This window comes from Sinohyriopsis cumingii, chromosome 5 (assembly GCF_028554795.1).
Source record: "Sinohyriopsis cumingii isolate HCF-2022 chromosome 5, ASM2855479v2, whole genome shotgun sequence".
Lineage (NCBI taxonomy): Eukaryota > Metazoa > Mollusca > Bivalvia > Unionida > Unionidae > Sinohyriopsis > Sinohyriopsis cumingii.
The window spans coordinates 145,099,924-145,115,488 of NC_142965.1; the positions used below are offsets into that span (position 1 = coordinate 145,099,924).

The 15,565-nt window shown below is 35.0% G+C and overlaps 1 protein-coding gene across 1 annotated transcript in view; it reads right to left on the reverse strand.

The window, feature by feature from the left end:
• The window catches only part of LOC149800402 (uncharacterized), a 35,473-nt gene extending 26,708 nt beyond the window's left edge, over positions 1-8,765 (reverse strand). The window contains exons 1-2 of the mRNA XM_089960038.1: positions 8,437-8,765; positions 4,071-5,271 (exon numbers count right to left, since the gene is read on the reverse strand). Coding sequence (XP_089816164.1) covers positions 4,071-5,107 — 1,037 coding nt within the window. The 5' untranslated portion in view covers positions 5,108-5,271; positions 8,437-8,765. The remainder of the gene's footprint in view (positions 1-4,070; positions 5,272-8,436) is intronic.
• Positions 8,766-15,565: the final 6,800 nt, after the last annotated feature.

Sequence of the window (15,565 nt, forward strand, 5' to 3'; positions counted from 1 at the left end):
AGTATATTATTGTACTATAATGGCACGCCAGTCTACATTCATCATATGTAGCAGTATATTATTGTACTATCATGGCACGCCAGTCTACTTTCATCTTATGTAGCAGTATATTATTGTACTTTTATGGCACTCCAGTCTACTTTCATCTTATGTAGCAGTATATTATTGTACTATCATGGCACGCCAGTCTACTTTCATCTTATGTAGCAGTATATTATTGTACTATAATGGCACGCCAGTCTACTTTCATCTTATGTAGCAATATATTATTGTACTATACTGGCACACCAGTCTACTTTCATCTTATGTTGCAGTACATTATTTTACTATAATGACACACCAGTCTACTTTCATCTTATGTAGCAGTAGATTATTGTACTATTATGGCACGCCAGTCTACTTTCATCTTATGTAGCAGTATATTATTATACTATCATGGCACGCCAGTCTACTTTCATCTTATGTAGCAGTATATTATTGTACTATAATGGCACGCCAGTCTACTTTCATCTTATGTAGCAATATATTATTGTACTATAATGGCACACCAGTCTACTTTCATCTTATGTAGCAGTATATTATTGTACTATAATGGCACCCCAGTCTACTTTCATCTTATGTAGCAGTATATTATTGTACTACAATGGTACACCAGTCTACTTTCCTCTTATGTAGCAGTATATTATTGTACTTTTATTTCAAGCCAGTCTACTTTCATTTTATGTAGCAGTATATTATTGTACTATTATGGCACGCCAGTCTACTTACTGCTACATGTGATAAATGTAGACTTGCGTGCTATTATAGTACAATAATATGCTGCTTTATAACATGAAAGTAGACTGGCGTGCCATCATCTTATATAGCAGTATATTATTGTACTATAATGGCACGCCAGTCTACTTTCATCTTATGTAGCAGTATATTATTGTACTATCATGGCACGCCAGTCTACTTTCATCTTATGTAGCAGTATATTATTGTACTATCATGGCACGCCAGTCTACTTTCATCTTATGTAGCAGTATATTATTGTACTATAATGGCATGCCAGTCTACTTTCATCTTATGTAGCAGTATATTATTGTGTTATAATGGCACACCAGTCTACTTTCATCTTATGCAGCAGTATATTATTGTACTATTATGGCACCCCAGTCTACTTTCATCTTATGTAGCAATATATTATTGTACTGTAATGGTACACCAGTCTACTTTCATCTTATGTAGCAGTATATTATTGTGTTTTAATGGCACACCAGTCTACTTTCATCTTATGTAGCAGTATATTATTGTACTATAATGGTACACCAGTCTAGTTTCATCTTATGTAGCAGTATATTATTGTACTTTTATTTCACGCCAGTCTACTTTCATTTTATGTAGCAGTATATTATTGTACTATTATGGCACGCCAGTCTACTTACTGCTACATATGATGAATGTAGACTGGCGTGCTATCATAATACAATAATATGCTGCTTTATAAGATGAAAGTAGACTGGCGTGCCATCATCTTATATAGCAGTATATTATTGTACTATAATGGCACACCAGTCTACTTTCATCTGATGTAGCAATATATTATTGTACTATAATGGCAGGCCCATCTACTTTCATCTTATGTAGCAGTATATTATTGTACTATTAAGGTACGCCATTATGGCACGACATTCCGTATGAGCTGGAGAAATACAGTCCAACAAAGAAATACTTTTCTATTTCAGGAATTTAAAACAACCCTAAAAGACACATATGTGAAAAAGGCTCACGAAATCTAATAAAAGAAAATACAGAAATGTGCCTCAGGAGAGCAGACATTTTGGAACAAAAGAGAGTTTTGAGAATTGCCGATGAAAAGTACGAAAAGCTGACATGGAATTAACAAATCTACAATTCCAGATATGCCTAATTAAAACAAGTTATTAACAGACAGACGTGAAGATCTATCAATTTTTAATCCAAGTAATCGATGTATTTAATTGATGGATTTAAATCTCCAGCAAGAAAATTATACTTTGTTTTGAACTTCTCCATATAATGAATATATATATATATATATATATATATATATATATATATATATATATATATATATATATATATATATATATATATATATATATATATATATATATATATATATATATGTGTGTGTGTGTGTGTGTGTGTGTGTGTGTGTGTTAAAATGTGGTGCATTATATACTTATATTGTTTGCTGGGTGAATAAACACAATAAGTTTCTAAAAAAATCTGTTCGTAATTGAAATTTTGATTTATTTTCACGGTTTATCCATACTCCTTTTCATTTAAGAAGTATGGATAAAATGTGAAAATAAAATACCAGAATAATAGTTTGATTTACGCGAGTAACATGCACTACAAAAATATTTCTTTTGTACATGCATTCGACTGATAAAAGTATTTTCCGATTTTTAACTCAGCCCCTAACATCAGGCTATAAATGTATATATTATATAAGAAATATTAATATTTTATTTAAAAGCGGTTCTCGCTGTTAGGTATCGATGAGATATTTCTGGGACCAAAACCTTGCTGTTGTATCATTCTAGTCAATTCTAAAAAGAAACGATAAATAAAAAGCAGAGATAAAAATCAATGCCTGTCAAAGGGATGGGTTTAACCAACCATTTATGCCATCTATATGCATCTGCCATAAAATCTATATTTATGTGTCGTAAAATCTATAGTTATATGTCGTAAAATCAACCACACGCTATTCACCTATAGCTGTATACATTATAGCTCAGAATTGGACATGATACTATATTGTGTATTACACACGTGACTGAATTTTTTATCTTACACCTACATATCGATTATTTCCCCACACATTTTTGTTATCCGCATAATTTCCCCACACGTTTTTGTTATCCGGATAATTTCCCCACACGTTTATTAATCCGGATCATTATTCCATTAGAGCGTTTTGCATCCTTAGAACATTTTTTGAGGAAAGTTATGTTTAATTATACCTATGATGGCTTTTTCTTGCAACAACCTTTTTATGGTGACACTGACATTGTATCCAGATTAAACCAGCTACATAGTGACGCGGATATTGTATCCAGATTAATCCACTTATATATTGACACGGATATTATATCCAGATCAAACCAGTTATGTAGTGGGTCTTATAAAGTCAAGCTTAACTAATTCATAAATGTTTGTAATAGTTCCAAGAACTTATGTGGCTCCACGCATGCTTATAAAACCCTAACGCTAACCCAAACCCTGTCCCAATTAAATTTGGGTTTTAAAAAAAAAATTACGAATTTCTGTTTGTTTTCTTGAGAGAAAAAATATCGCAGTTTCTAAAACTATGATGGGTGTATTTCGTTCGTCGTGTCAATGACATATATTCTCTCTCTCTCTCTCTCTCTCGCTCGCTCGCTCGCTCTCTCTCTCGTATTGTAGGCTTTAAGGTTAAGTCAGTACTTTGAACTTTTCTGAAATTTTTTTTCAAGCTGTGAATTGAGCTTCGGTAATGAAATAAGCTTCACTTATTTGATCTGTGATTTTACTTAGAAAGATTGCATATTTTAAAGTTCTAAGATCAAGTCAGTGAGAAAGATTTGCTTGGGGATATACTTTAAATAATAAAAATAATAATAATAACAATAATAATAATAATAATAGCGATGACGGTCGATGATGAAATGGAGGCGGATAAAAAATGCTACACAAGGAACATGACTGGAAACATGTTCATACAACGCAGAGTGCTAAAATAATTCAATTTATGAAAACCTAGTTCCGAATGTAAAGCAAATCCCTAATTCCATGAAAACCTAGTTCCGAATGTAAAGCAAATCCCTAATTCTAACTGGAGTCAGAATTTAATGTTGTAAAATAGTGAAAATCCAGCATGACCTTGGTCGCTATTGATTATCGGCCTCTGACTAAACTTGGTTTTAGTGAATGTAGTCTTTGATAATTTTATTGACCTTATTAAAATTTGTAACCTATGTGACGTAGGGGAAGTTATTATATCCAGAGGTACCTAAGTACCTCTTATGTAACTTTGGTAGTGACATGTACAGACTTACCCTTTGTAACATCCGCAAACAATCTTCAGCTTATTCAAGAATTTGTCATTCACAATGGAGTACAGATAGAAATTGACGGAGTAGTTGGAATATTGCATCAAGTAGGTTATAGTCCCGACTAAATCAAGTATGGCCAGACTGTGAGTATCGCCCTCCTCTTCGTATTGATCTCTTCTATACGAGTCCACGATGAAATACACAGACACAGGGACAGTGGCAACGAGAAAATAAAATGTGTTTACCAATAGCATTTTAGTTAGTCTGACGCTGACACGTTGCGTACGACGAATCATGACGTTATGCATCATACTTGCACGGCCCCTCTGAATACGGCTCAAGGTTCGAACCAAAAAAACGTTACATATAAACATTATGACAAATGGTGCAGCAGATAAAAATGTAAAATCTATATATACGAACTCAAATTCGTCGAAATTTCTATCGTTGGTCGTAAGTGAGCCACAAGTCCCATGAGTATTTATACCATTTGTCCAAAAGAAATGGAGATCGACACCGGAGAGAACAAAAAATAGAATAATAAGGGACAGATACACACGCCGATAAGTTACAATACGTATGAACTGCAGTGGGAAATATGTTTTAATAACACGTTCGATGCAAACGAACACCAGTATCCATGATGAATACTGCATCGAAAGATAAATAACAAATAAATTAATTTTGCAACCAAAGTCAGACAATGTTCTTATATCCAGTTGGAAAGTTTTTAGAATCCAATGCCTTGATAATCCTGTAACCAAGACTACACTGTCTGTTATTGCAAGAACGAAAAGAAAAAAAAGGGTAGGCCTTTTGGAAACTCCAATTTTCCTGAAAACTAGAATTGTAAGTAAATTCCCAGTCAGTCCAAAAACTAGAAAAACGACTGAAAATATCTTCCATAGCCATTTCCCAGCCTCTTCCAACTCTACTGCGGAATCTGGTGTGGAATTACTTTTCACCTGCTCCGTAGGAATATCAGTAAGGTACGTATAGTTGTCAGATGATGTAGTGGTTTTCAATAATGTGTTGTTCATTTTAGTACAACCTATGTTGTATGGTGTCCTTTCAGCTTTGTTTTCGTGTGCTACAGAGTTAATAACACAATCAGTTATACCATGGTCCTAACTGTCTTTCAAGCATCTTAAGCACATGTCTCTGATTTCCAACTGCTCATTCACCGTCATATTCGTTCCAAGTCCTTCAAAAGAAAGAGTGATATCAGAACGTACGGTCACTCCCACTGCTTATGTACAGCTAATCTAATAATAGGAAGCAGTTGAAATATTCATAATCACGCACTGATCACTTTTTGCATATATGTATACCATAAATCGATCTGTTTGCACATGACAAACAACAGCAAAGAGGATCGTTTAAAAATACTTCATCGAAACCCAATCACTTGTTATCAGCTGACACCTTGCTGTGATACCAATGTCTTCAAACGGCCAGTGGATTTTGACAGAAAAAGTCACTCTCGTTTATACAATGAACTGACAGACGACTAGAAAGTCATTTTTGTATTCATGGATACTGCGTCAGTGACTCTCATAATTTAAACATTAAAATGTAATTTAATACCATATCAAGGAAAGTACAACAGACACATACACACACATACATGCAGCTTAGAGATGACAAATCCTAACGGACCTGTTCATTTGAAATTATACAAGTATATACTGTAAGAATTGAAACTCTTTCATATTTGTATGCATGGAACTCATCATTAAATCACTGTTTCCCAACTATACTCAAAATAATTTTCAAAAACAAGTCGCAAGAGAATAAGATATGTTAATGAGACACCTCTCCAACCAATCTGAACTCATACTGACATTAACAAATGTGCATACCAATGTTTCCGTAATCAAGTATTAGAACTAGTCTGAGCTAGCTGTTAAGCAAACACCCTATACATATAATTCACTACCATACTGTACAACTATATTTGAAAATGAATAAAACATATATATTTAATTGTATCCCTCAGCAACAAAGTAAGTTAGATACCGATAGTGAGAACGACAGACAAACAGACGGAAAGATAAGTGGGTTAATAGACAATCAGCTTAAATTGATTTCAGCACGTTGAGTAATGTCATGATATACATTCAGAGAGAGAGAGAGAGAAAGGTAGACATATACATAACCATCTTGAATTACTTCCTTCTGTCTAACACTACTTTCGCAATAGTCATTCAAATATACAGTCGATAGGTAGACAGACACCTATCTCAAATTACCTCCCTCAGTACATTTAGTATTCAGATAGATAGATAAATAATAAGATAACTATCTTAAACTTCCTCTCTTAGCACATTTAGTATTTTAGCAAGAGACAGTCAGGCAAAATGCATGATAGATAATAAGGACAGAATAGATCTTCACTACATAAATATTTACTCTTCAGCTTTAGCACGACAAGAGTGTTCTGGTACAAAATTGCATTTGCAGGAGTTTCTCTCGTGTGTGTGTGTGAGAGAGAGAGAGAGAGAGAGAGAGAGGTTTACGCCCGGAGTGCTAACATGGACATACATTTCGACAAATGAGAATCCGATCAAACAGAAAGTGTACATTCTTGGAAATGTTAGATTTGTAAAGCTTATTTAGAACCCATCAGAAAATCAGCCAACCGTAATGAAATAAAAGCTATGACTAACCATTAGCATTTTGGCTTACCCAGCTGAAGGGAGAAGATAGTTGTTTATAATAGGTTAATAGACGCATGATTGCGCAGATGAAATGGTACCTTTACATGTCTGCGGCATGATGCCCCATTGCTAGACATCACTGTAAACTGCCACAATCCTGATATCGTAGTGACATGACTGAAAAATTGCTAAAGCTACCTTAAAAATCCAAATCACACACACACACACACACACACGTATTGTACATGAATGTATGCTGCTTACCGGACTGAAACGACATAATAGTTTTTAATTGCAAGTTAAGGCCATTTTTTTTACCTGATTAAATCGACACAATATTTTTTTAATATCTGGTTAAATCAATATGCTTAACGGGCTGAAATTATAAGATATTTTTTAATAGAAAGTTAAAGCCATATGCTTACCGGACTGAAATGACAAGATAGTATTTAATAGCATCTTAAATACATATGCTTAGCGGACTGAAACGACAAAATAGTTTTTAATAGCAAGTTAAATCCATATGCTTACCGAACTGAAATTATAAGATAGTTGTTAATACTAGGTTGATGGAGTATTATCTATAGCATATGATCAAACATTTATATTGCTCATTTAATGTGATCTGTGCCTGTTGATTTTTAGAGGTAATTTATAAATTCTCAAAGTATGGTTTGTCTGCTGATGTATTTCAGGATCACGCTGACCTGCTGTTTAAACAAAATATTTTTAGACAAACAGTATTCACCCTCGTTTATCAAGCGTCAAAATATATTGCTTAACAATAATGTAATGAAATGGAAGAACTAACACTAGCAATTATAATTTTACTCTGTCTGTTTATGTAGCCTTACCAAATTAGTAATAAAATGGAATAATTAATATAATAATGGGATAACTAATTATAAGTTTCCTTGTCAACCATTTACTATGTGCTTTTTAATGTAGCTGTTCGAATTATGAAAAATTCACGACAACAAATTATCTCTTTATTTATAAACAAGAAACGAAAGAATCAATCAAATATAACATGGAATAAAGAAAGCGGGAAGAAAAAATAATAAATAAAGGAATGACTAATTGACCAAATAATTGAGTAAATAACTTTTGAGATCAACTTAGTATATATACACACATATACAGCTTGAGTTATTCTCTGCGTTCTTTATATTTTCACTTTTTTGAAACAAAATTGTGCGAGTTTCTTTACTTGCGTACCTTCTGACGCATACCATTTTATTATAAAAACTTGTTTGCAATTATCTGAATTACTTTCAGCCATAAACGATCTATAAAGATGAGAACCGTATACTTGTTTGTCTTTATAAAGGTCTTTGTTTTCTTGTGTCATTTATGAAGCTGTTTATACCCAAATTTTGAGCTCTGTCACATGCATGACTACTTTATTTAAATGACCTGCACCTAACTGTTTTCTCATAATTGGAGGTCTGTTGTGCACTAACAAAAAAGTGATTCTGCATTAGAAGTCTTACGCATCGGATGTGTCTGAAGAACGTAAGATCGATAAAAGAGGTGAAAAGATCTTTCTTTTCTAGAGGTAAGTAAAGTCTACCCTATTGTAACTTATAGTGAGTGAGGTGTTAATTCAAGGCGATTGTTTTTTTTATAAATAATGCGACGACGTGGTTGCATTTAACAATAATGAGGATACGTGATTAGTTTTATAAATAATGACGAGACGCTCTTACCTACAATCCAATGTATCACCGTAATCTGCGGTGGTATGGTACAGTGTTATCTTGGTACGCTCTTACATACAATCCAATGTATCACCGTAATCCGCGGTGGTATGGTACAGTGTTATCTTGGTACGGTTGATAGATCCTTTCTATTCATTAAGATAAAATCGTATAACCAAGCAAACGGTATGTCCACTTGTTGTTGCTCAGCAGAAGACGATATAAATACATGTAGACTGATGCATTAGTATTTTGAATAGAGGCACGCATCACTCGTCTGTACATGTGTGAACTGTGAGAATTCAGCCCTGTCTGACACGCGGTATCATCAGCAAGTGAATGGTGACAGACCTGGGGAGTTGTATTTTCCCCGTTTGACATGCGCAGGCCATACTGCGCTAGATCCGGATGGAAAATAACCATTTGTTTAAATGGTAGTGTAATACTAGAAAGGTATAAACCTTCTAGTCAAAAAAGTCCTTGACTTAGGGTAAGCACACATACGCATGTTTCCAATACTATGAATTGTTTTTCACCGCTTTTGCAGATTTACAGGGGAATGGGCATTTTCTTGTCTATTGTGAAAATTTATTGAGCTTAAACGATATTCTCTGTGCTTTTTGGTCAGTGACTATAACAAGTTTTAAAGAAAACGGAAAAAATAATTGACCTTTTGTTCATGATTTAAAATGTTATGTCCTAAGGAAGAAAAATCAAGATGGCTAATTGACATCAAGTTTGTGCAAAAGAGATTTTGATGTGTAACTGTGTATATAGGGCGTTGTGGAGGGGGAGCACAATTTGCGGATTTCCATTGTTGTCCTTGTTGTTTCTTTGCGAACGTCATCCCAGCTCCACATCAACATCCAGCTCAACATTCTCGTTATTTTCAGGCTACGCTTTTGTGATTGGTACCCGTATTACTTAACATTAGAAACGAAACTGTTCAAATATTGACCTCCATCCATTATTTCGTTATCAAGATGGATTTTACAAATATGCTCTCCAATACAATTTAGTATCATAAAATGACCATAAATATAAATCATAGAGTCCTTGTGGGAAATCAAGACAAGGGATATCGTAATGACTTTTAAACATGCGAACAAGTGAACCTTCACAATGTTTACCGTAGGTGGTTTTATTAAGGTAAAACTTAGCGTTTACATAGTTTTCTTTTATGAAATATCTTATTACTGATAATGCATGCATTGATGCATATTTGTTGTGGTGAAATCAGCTGTCAAGTTCGAGATGATAGAGATCGCTTATTTATGACATGTAATTGGATACGTTTGCGTAGTTTTACAAAAATATGCATTCTAAAGAAGCCTTTTAAGTTTTACAAACGTTCATCCGCAGCTCATCGGTTACAATTAACGAATAAGGCCAATTTAGCAACAATGGGAATTAGCGTTACAATACTCCCCCGGCCACTATAGCAACAACATTTTCAAAATAACCCTGCACCACTATATGGACAAGACAAACGGTTGGCTTTTGTACAGGAACAATAGCAATGGTACAGGTAAGGTTACGTCACGGTAGTGGAATGTAGCTAGGGGCTGATTTCAATTGGGTGGAAGACTGGCAACAATGTTGCAAGTAGCTGACCTGATGACCTGAATACGCGCTACACAAGGTAGAGACACATACAGTAGATATGTTTACATATACATATTTAACACATGCACATAGATGTATAAACATCAATCTGTGACTTCTATGTGAAAACAGGGGGTTGCACCGCATCTCATCTAAATTCAAACAGCCTTTTTAGCAATGTACAATCTGCATATCGCCCTTGCCACAGTAATGAAACTACTTTTCTAAAAGTAGTTAATGACATTCTCTCTGCGTTGGATAGCGGAAAGATTACAGTCATCACCCTCCTTGATTTGTCTGCAGCATTTGACACAATAGACCATGATATATTACTTCACCGTCTCCAGCACGTATTTGGCATTCATGATACAGCCTTGCTGTGGTTCAAGTCCGACTTGGTCAACAGGATACAAATTGTATCTGCAAATGGAATACACTCCAACCCAGTTGATATATGCTGTGGTGTTCCACAGGGGTCTGTTCTTGGACCTGTTCTCTTTATTCAGAAGTTATATGTCAGGATCTATTGTGTCAAATGCTGCAGACAAATCAAGGAGGGTGAGGGCTGTAATCTTTCCACTATCCAACGCAGAGAGAATGTCATTAACTAGTTTTAGAAGAGTATTTTTATTGCTGCAATTATATTCCTAGATTAGATAATTCTCCTCATCGATAAATAACTCTAATTTGATAATATATTGATGCATCCCCGACACGAGAAAAATATATCTCTGATACAGCTCGCTGTTAACAAACAATGAACATTGAAGGTGAATGTGCATTAAAGGTCTAATATGCAGCCAAAATCTCATGACCGCAAGATGAAACAAAAACATGACAAGACTTCATTTCTTAAAAGCTGATCACATTGACGTCAGTGTCACCCAGTGATGACAGGAACACATATGTGAAGCCGACTGGACATCGCTCGGCCACTTCCTTCATGTAACATCGGAACTAGTTGCAGTAACATGTCAATTTAATGGGTTGCGTGATTCGCATCTGACTGAGTGCACCATATATTTTGCGACAGATAGGCCTACTCATTTACGATTGTGATTTTGTCTTCTTCGGCTGCCATAATAGATCATGTATAGAAACGTTGTTTCACATATATTTCTCAACTGCACCCGAACTTGCTCCCTCGACTGGACGGAGACAGCCAAGGATGTACAGACCGAGGTGAAACTTGGCGGACAAAATTATATTAAGGGCTAGATATTAACTCATAAAAAGGCTCTTGCAAACGATGAAGAGAACTTTTTACATAAGATTGCTAGCATCATTGCAATTATAACAGCGATAGCTGCGTCAAGTAACATATTCGAGATGGAGGTCGAACTAAAGTAACATATTCGAGACGGAGGTCGAACTTTATATATTCATCAATATCATTTTCATTTTTGCTGAGAACGAGCAAAGAAGGCGTAAATGAGTCTCCGTGTACAATCTACTGGCGGAATGAAAACGATTTTGGAGTTTCCTCCACAGTGGCGTCACTAGGGTTGGTGTCACCCAGTGCGTTAATTCTTGGTGTCACCCCTATGGCCCTCCATCCGTAACAGATCATACATAATCCTTAGCAATATTTTTTGTACTAATGTTATTGGTAAATCGTAACTCCTGTATATCACTGAATTCAATGGTAATGCACAAAATTGTATAACCAGCCATTTCGGTGTCACCCTTTCTCATGGTATCACCCGGTGCGGTCCGTATCCCCAACCCCCCACCCCAGTGACGCCACCGTTACTCCAATAAGAATACGCTTGACATAATTCAGCCACGGTATGTTTGTAACCTACAACTGGAATACAATCGACGCACGCCAGTACAAACCTTCTGATATTCCTCCAACTTTTTCAGCCTACGACGATTTTAAAAGCTAACAGAAATAAGAATTATAGGTTTTTTGTTACAACGCACAATAGAATAAGAACGGATATTGTTTGTTTAACAACGAAAACCAAGAAAAGGAAAAGAGAAAGCAACAAGTGTAGAAGAAAGTGTTCAACAATGAACACAAGAAGGGAGTGAGAACAAAGCTGTAAGTTTCTTACATGACGTTTTTGGCCGAGATCTAATATCTGAGAAAAATGTATAAACATTCACTAACCCGCAAACTTTCAGAAAATTTAGGACCACTGAACAAGTTAGAATTAATCTAAGTAAGTCCTTCAGTACCGATTTATTAGAGTCCATATTAATGCAAAATGTTTGAGAGGTGGATAATTTCCCGACTACCAAATTGAGTATTGTCAACAATACTGATCAGCTATACTGATTAACACTACATATTAACAATGTCCATGATCAAATACATTTAACCAGCTCCAACTTAAGCAGTGAAAACGATTATAAGCATGTACTGGTCAACTGGACAAAACCAAACTGCTCACAGTTTCTCTGGACATTACGACAATTTCTTTCAAAACATTTTTCAGAAAATGAAACCGATTTTCCCATAACACAATGAATAGTATCCTAATCATTTTCACGAACTCAGGACAAGTACCGTGCTTAGATTTCGTGATTTATTTGGCACTGACTTTGGAAGGAGAAACATACTTAAAGGCTATTTCCACATTTTGTTCAATACCGAAGTAACGGGGAGTTTTATAATGTTCGGATCACGTTCGCTCTGCATGCTGGTTTGAAGATGTTGAAATAGAATTCATCTGTTGTGAAAATATTTGTGGACAATTTTGATTGTTGTTTCTAGAGCACGGAGTTATCTCTCTCTGGAAAGAAGTGTCAACCATTGCCATAGCGTATGGAGATGTGTACGAAAAGAACTTCATCCTGGAGAACAAACTAGCCATCATACCACTTATGTATAATAAGTTTGTCAGCCGTCGATATTCAGTCCAAGGTTTGCGTTTTCTTTAAATAACTCCTATAATTGTCAAAGCAACTGAAGCGATGGTGAAGAAAAGATTGTCTCTGATTCGGTGAATGGTAGCGATTTAGAAAAGCCGAAGATCGTGTATCGTAACTTGGAAGCTAGCTGTATAGAGTTAAATATTTAATTTTTGTTTATTATTTTAGTATGATTTAACGGTGATGAAATTATATGATTGTAACTTGTCACATCTGATCTATTGCAATGCAGATTTAAAGAACTGAAGTGAGTATATGTTTTACTTCTGTTGTAAATTTGAAAGTTATATATCACTAAGATTAAAGAAACTGAGATAACCTTAAGGCCTAATCACGACTAAAACTCTTTTGTTTCCTCGTTTTTTCCTATTGAAATATATAGCATTATTTAAACCTTTGGCATTGAATACTTGCTAACAACGTGATTGATATTTGTCGGTTGTAAATCTGTCTTAGCTCGCACCAGGAAGAATCGCTGTTACCACATGGAATACCACAGTTCGCTTTCTAATCTTAACTCGTCCAATGCAAAAACATTCAGTCATAAATAATGACGTACACAGATCGCTGGATTACTTATTCAACCTCATATAGTTAAAAATGGCATCTGATGCTCCTTAAAAAGGTGTGTGAAAAATAAATTGCGGAAGTTACTCGGAGCGGAATGTTGCAATTAAATTTCTATGGCTGCCAGAGAATTTAATTGAATGTTCTATGACACATCGATCTGTTACGTATATTTAGTTTAATTTAATTGTTTGTCTGATGTTTTAATTTTTATTTTATTCCATTTCATGCTATTGTATTGAAATATTTTTTTTTATTGTTTTAGAATTAAGTTCAGTTCTGTTTGACCTGACGTTTTTAATTTTCATTGGTAAACACTTAGTAATAGAAACAATGTATCTAGTTTTCTACCTTGATTCAGAATCAGTGACAGTATTAGTAAACAACCTTTCTATATTTTCGTTTATCCTTTCTCAGAGTAAGAATTATTAAGTTAAGTCAAGGCCATACATGGATTACGTGATATTTATCATGTAACAAACTTTAATTTCTAGAAGGTTGACCCCATCCGAACATCTGTTTGCGTCTTAGACTTATTACCAATGTTTTGAGAAAGAATTGTCAGTCGTGCCTTAACACCTGAGACGTTAATGTGTTTTATGTTGTGTCCAGGTTTAGGCTAATTATTTTATTTTCTTCAAACTATTCTGAATTCAAGTGATTCATTATCCTTGAAATATTAGTGCTACCAATTATTTGCTTGACAAGGACATTTACAGAATTTATACAAAATTAAAAAAACGGTATGATATTTTCTGTTGACACTGCAGAACTTTGCAGAATATTAATGACGTCATTTACTTCCATTTTGGATTTCATCAGGATTCGAACTCAGTTTGATTTAGGACTTTATATTACTAGGACTTCTAAGTTTTAATTCTTTGATTATTTTTATGGATTTGATTCGTAAAACCGTAAGTTCTTTTTTTCTCATTTTTAAGTAAATATTCTAGGGGAAATATATTTGTTACGTTTTACAAAGCTTGTTGTCTTCAATTTTTGCCTGTTACTTTTTGTATGAGCCTAGACTCGTAACAAATCCATGAAGATTACATCGTGCTTAGGCAGTATATCATCCATCTGACCAGGCACGAAATTGCTAAAGTTTGACGATCATACGAAGGGGACTTTTCTTTCGTTATATTTTTTAACCAACCCCATTACCACCAACACCACCACCCACGCAACTCTGTCAGCTGAAACAAAAGTGAACAAACTATATCTCCTCTAAAATAATTGACTAAATCACCTCTTTATCTCAGAACGAATCATTTGGCAACCCTTAGTATATAACTAAGCTGATATAGAAGGGTGTATCAGAGTAAACGTTTGTATCCCTTCTGTAGAGATGATCAAGAAGAGTACCTTGTTACAGCAAGGTGGCAATATATTCATTGTATATGACGGCGTGCATTCAGGATATTGATTCTTGCAGAACGATATATCAATGCATAATACCATATGCCTTCTGGCGGAAATATAGAAGACGGATTGTTGGAGGTCTTGCATCCGGACGTTGCACTCTTCAGAGTCCGTGTATATGATGTATCGAACACGCGTCATGATGATAAAATGGCACTTGCGATAAAGACATTCCATGTGGTTTTTTGCTTATACCTCAGCAGTTTCTTGTGTGGTTTTCCAACTACATTTACGTTGCTTGTGTAACATACATCTTACATATTTTATCCTGATATTGTGGCTCTTTCTGTTTTGCCGACGGTCTTGGCTTGACCTTCGACGTCTTCAGTATTTGAAAACAGAACCAGATAGATAGCGTGTGGTCCCACGTCCTTGTTAATACGTAGCAGTGTCCCGACCAAACACATTAACCAGGATAGTTTCGTTGGAATAGCGTTGACCTTAACAGACATTGGTGGTACTTTCTGGGCTGGTGGACATAGTCACGTTTTGGGTTGAGATCTTACAGAATCGACCATCCTAAAAGGTCAACGATTACATAAATTGCACAAACGTGCGTTATCACTATAGTCATCAACAAACAATGCATTTGTTACGTGTGCACATCATACAAATTTAATTAGACTTACAAATCCACTTTTTAAAAAGAAACAATTAATCGGCA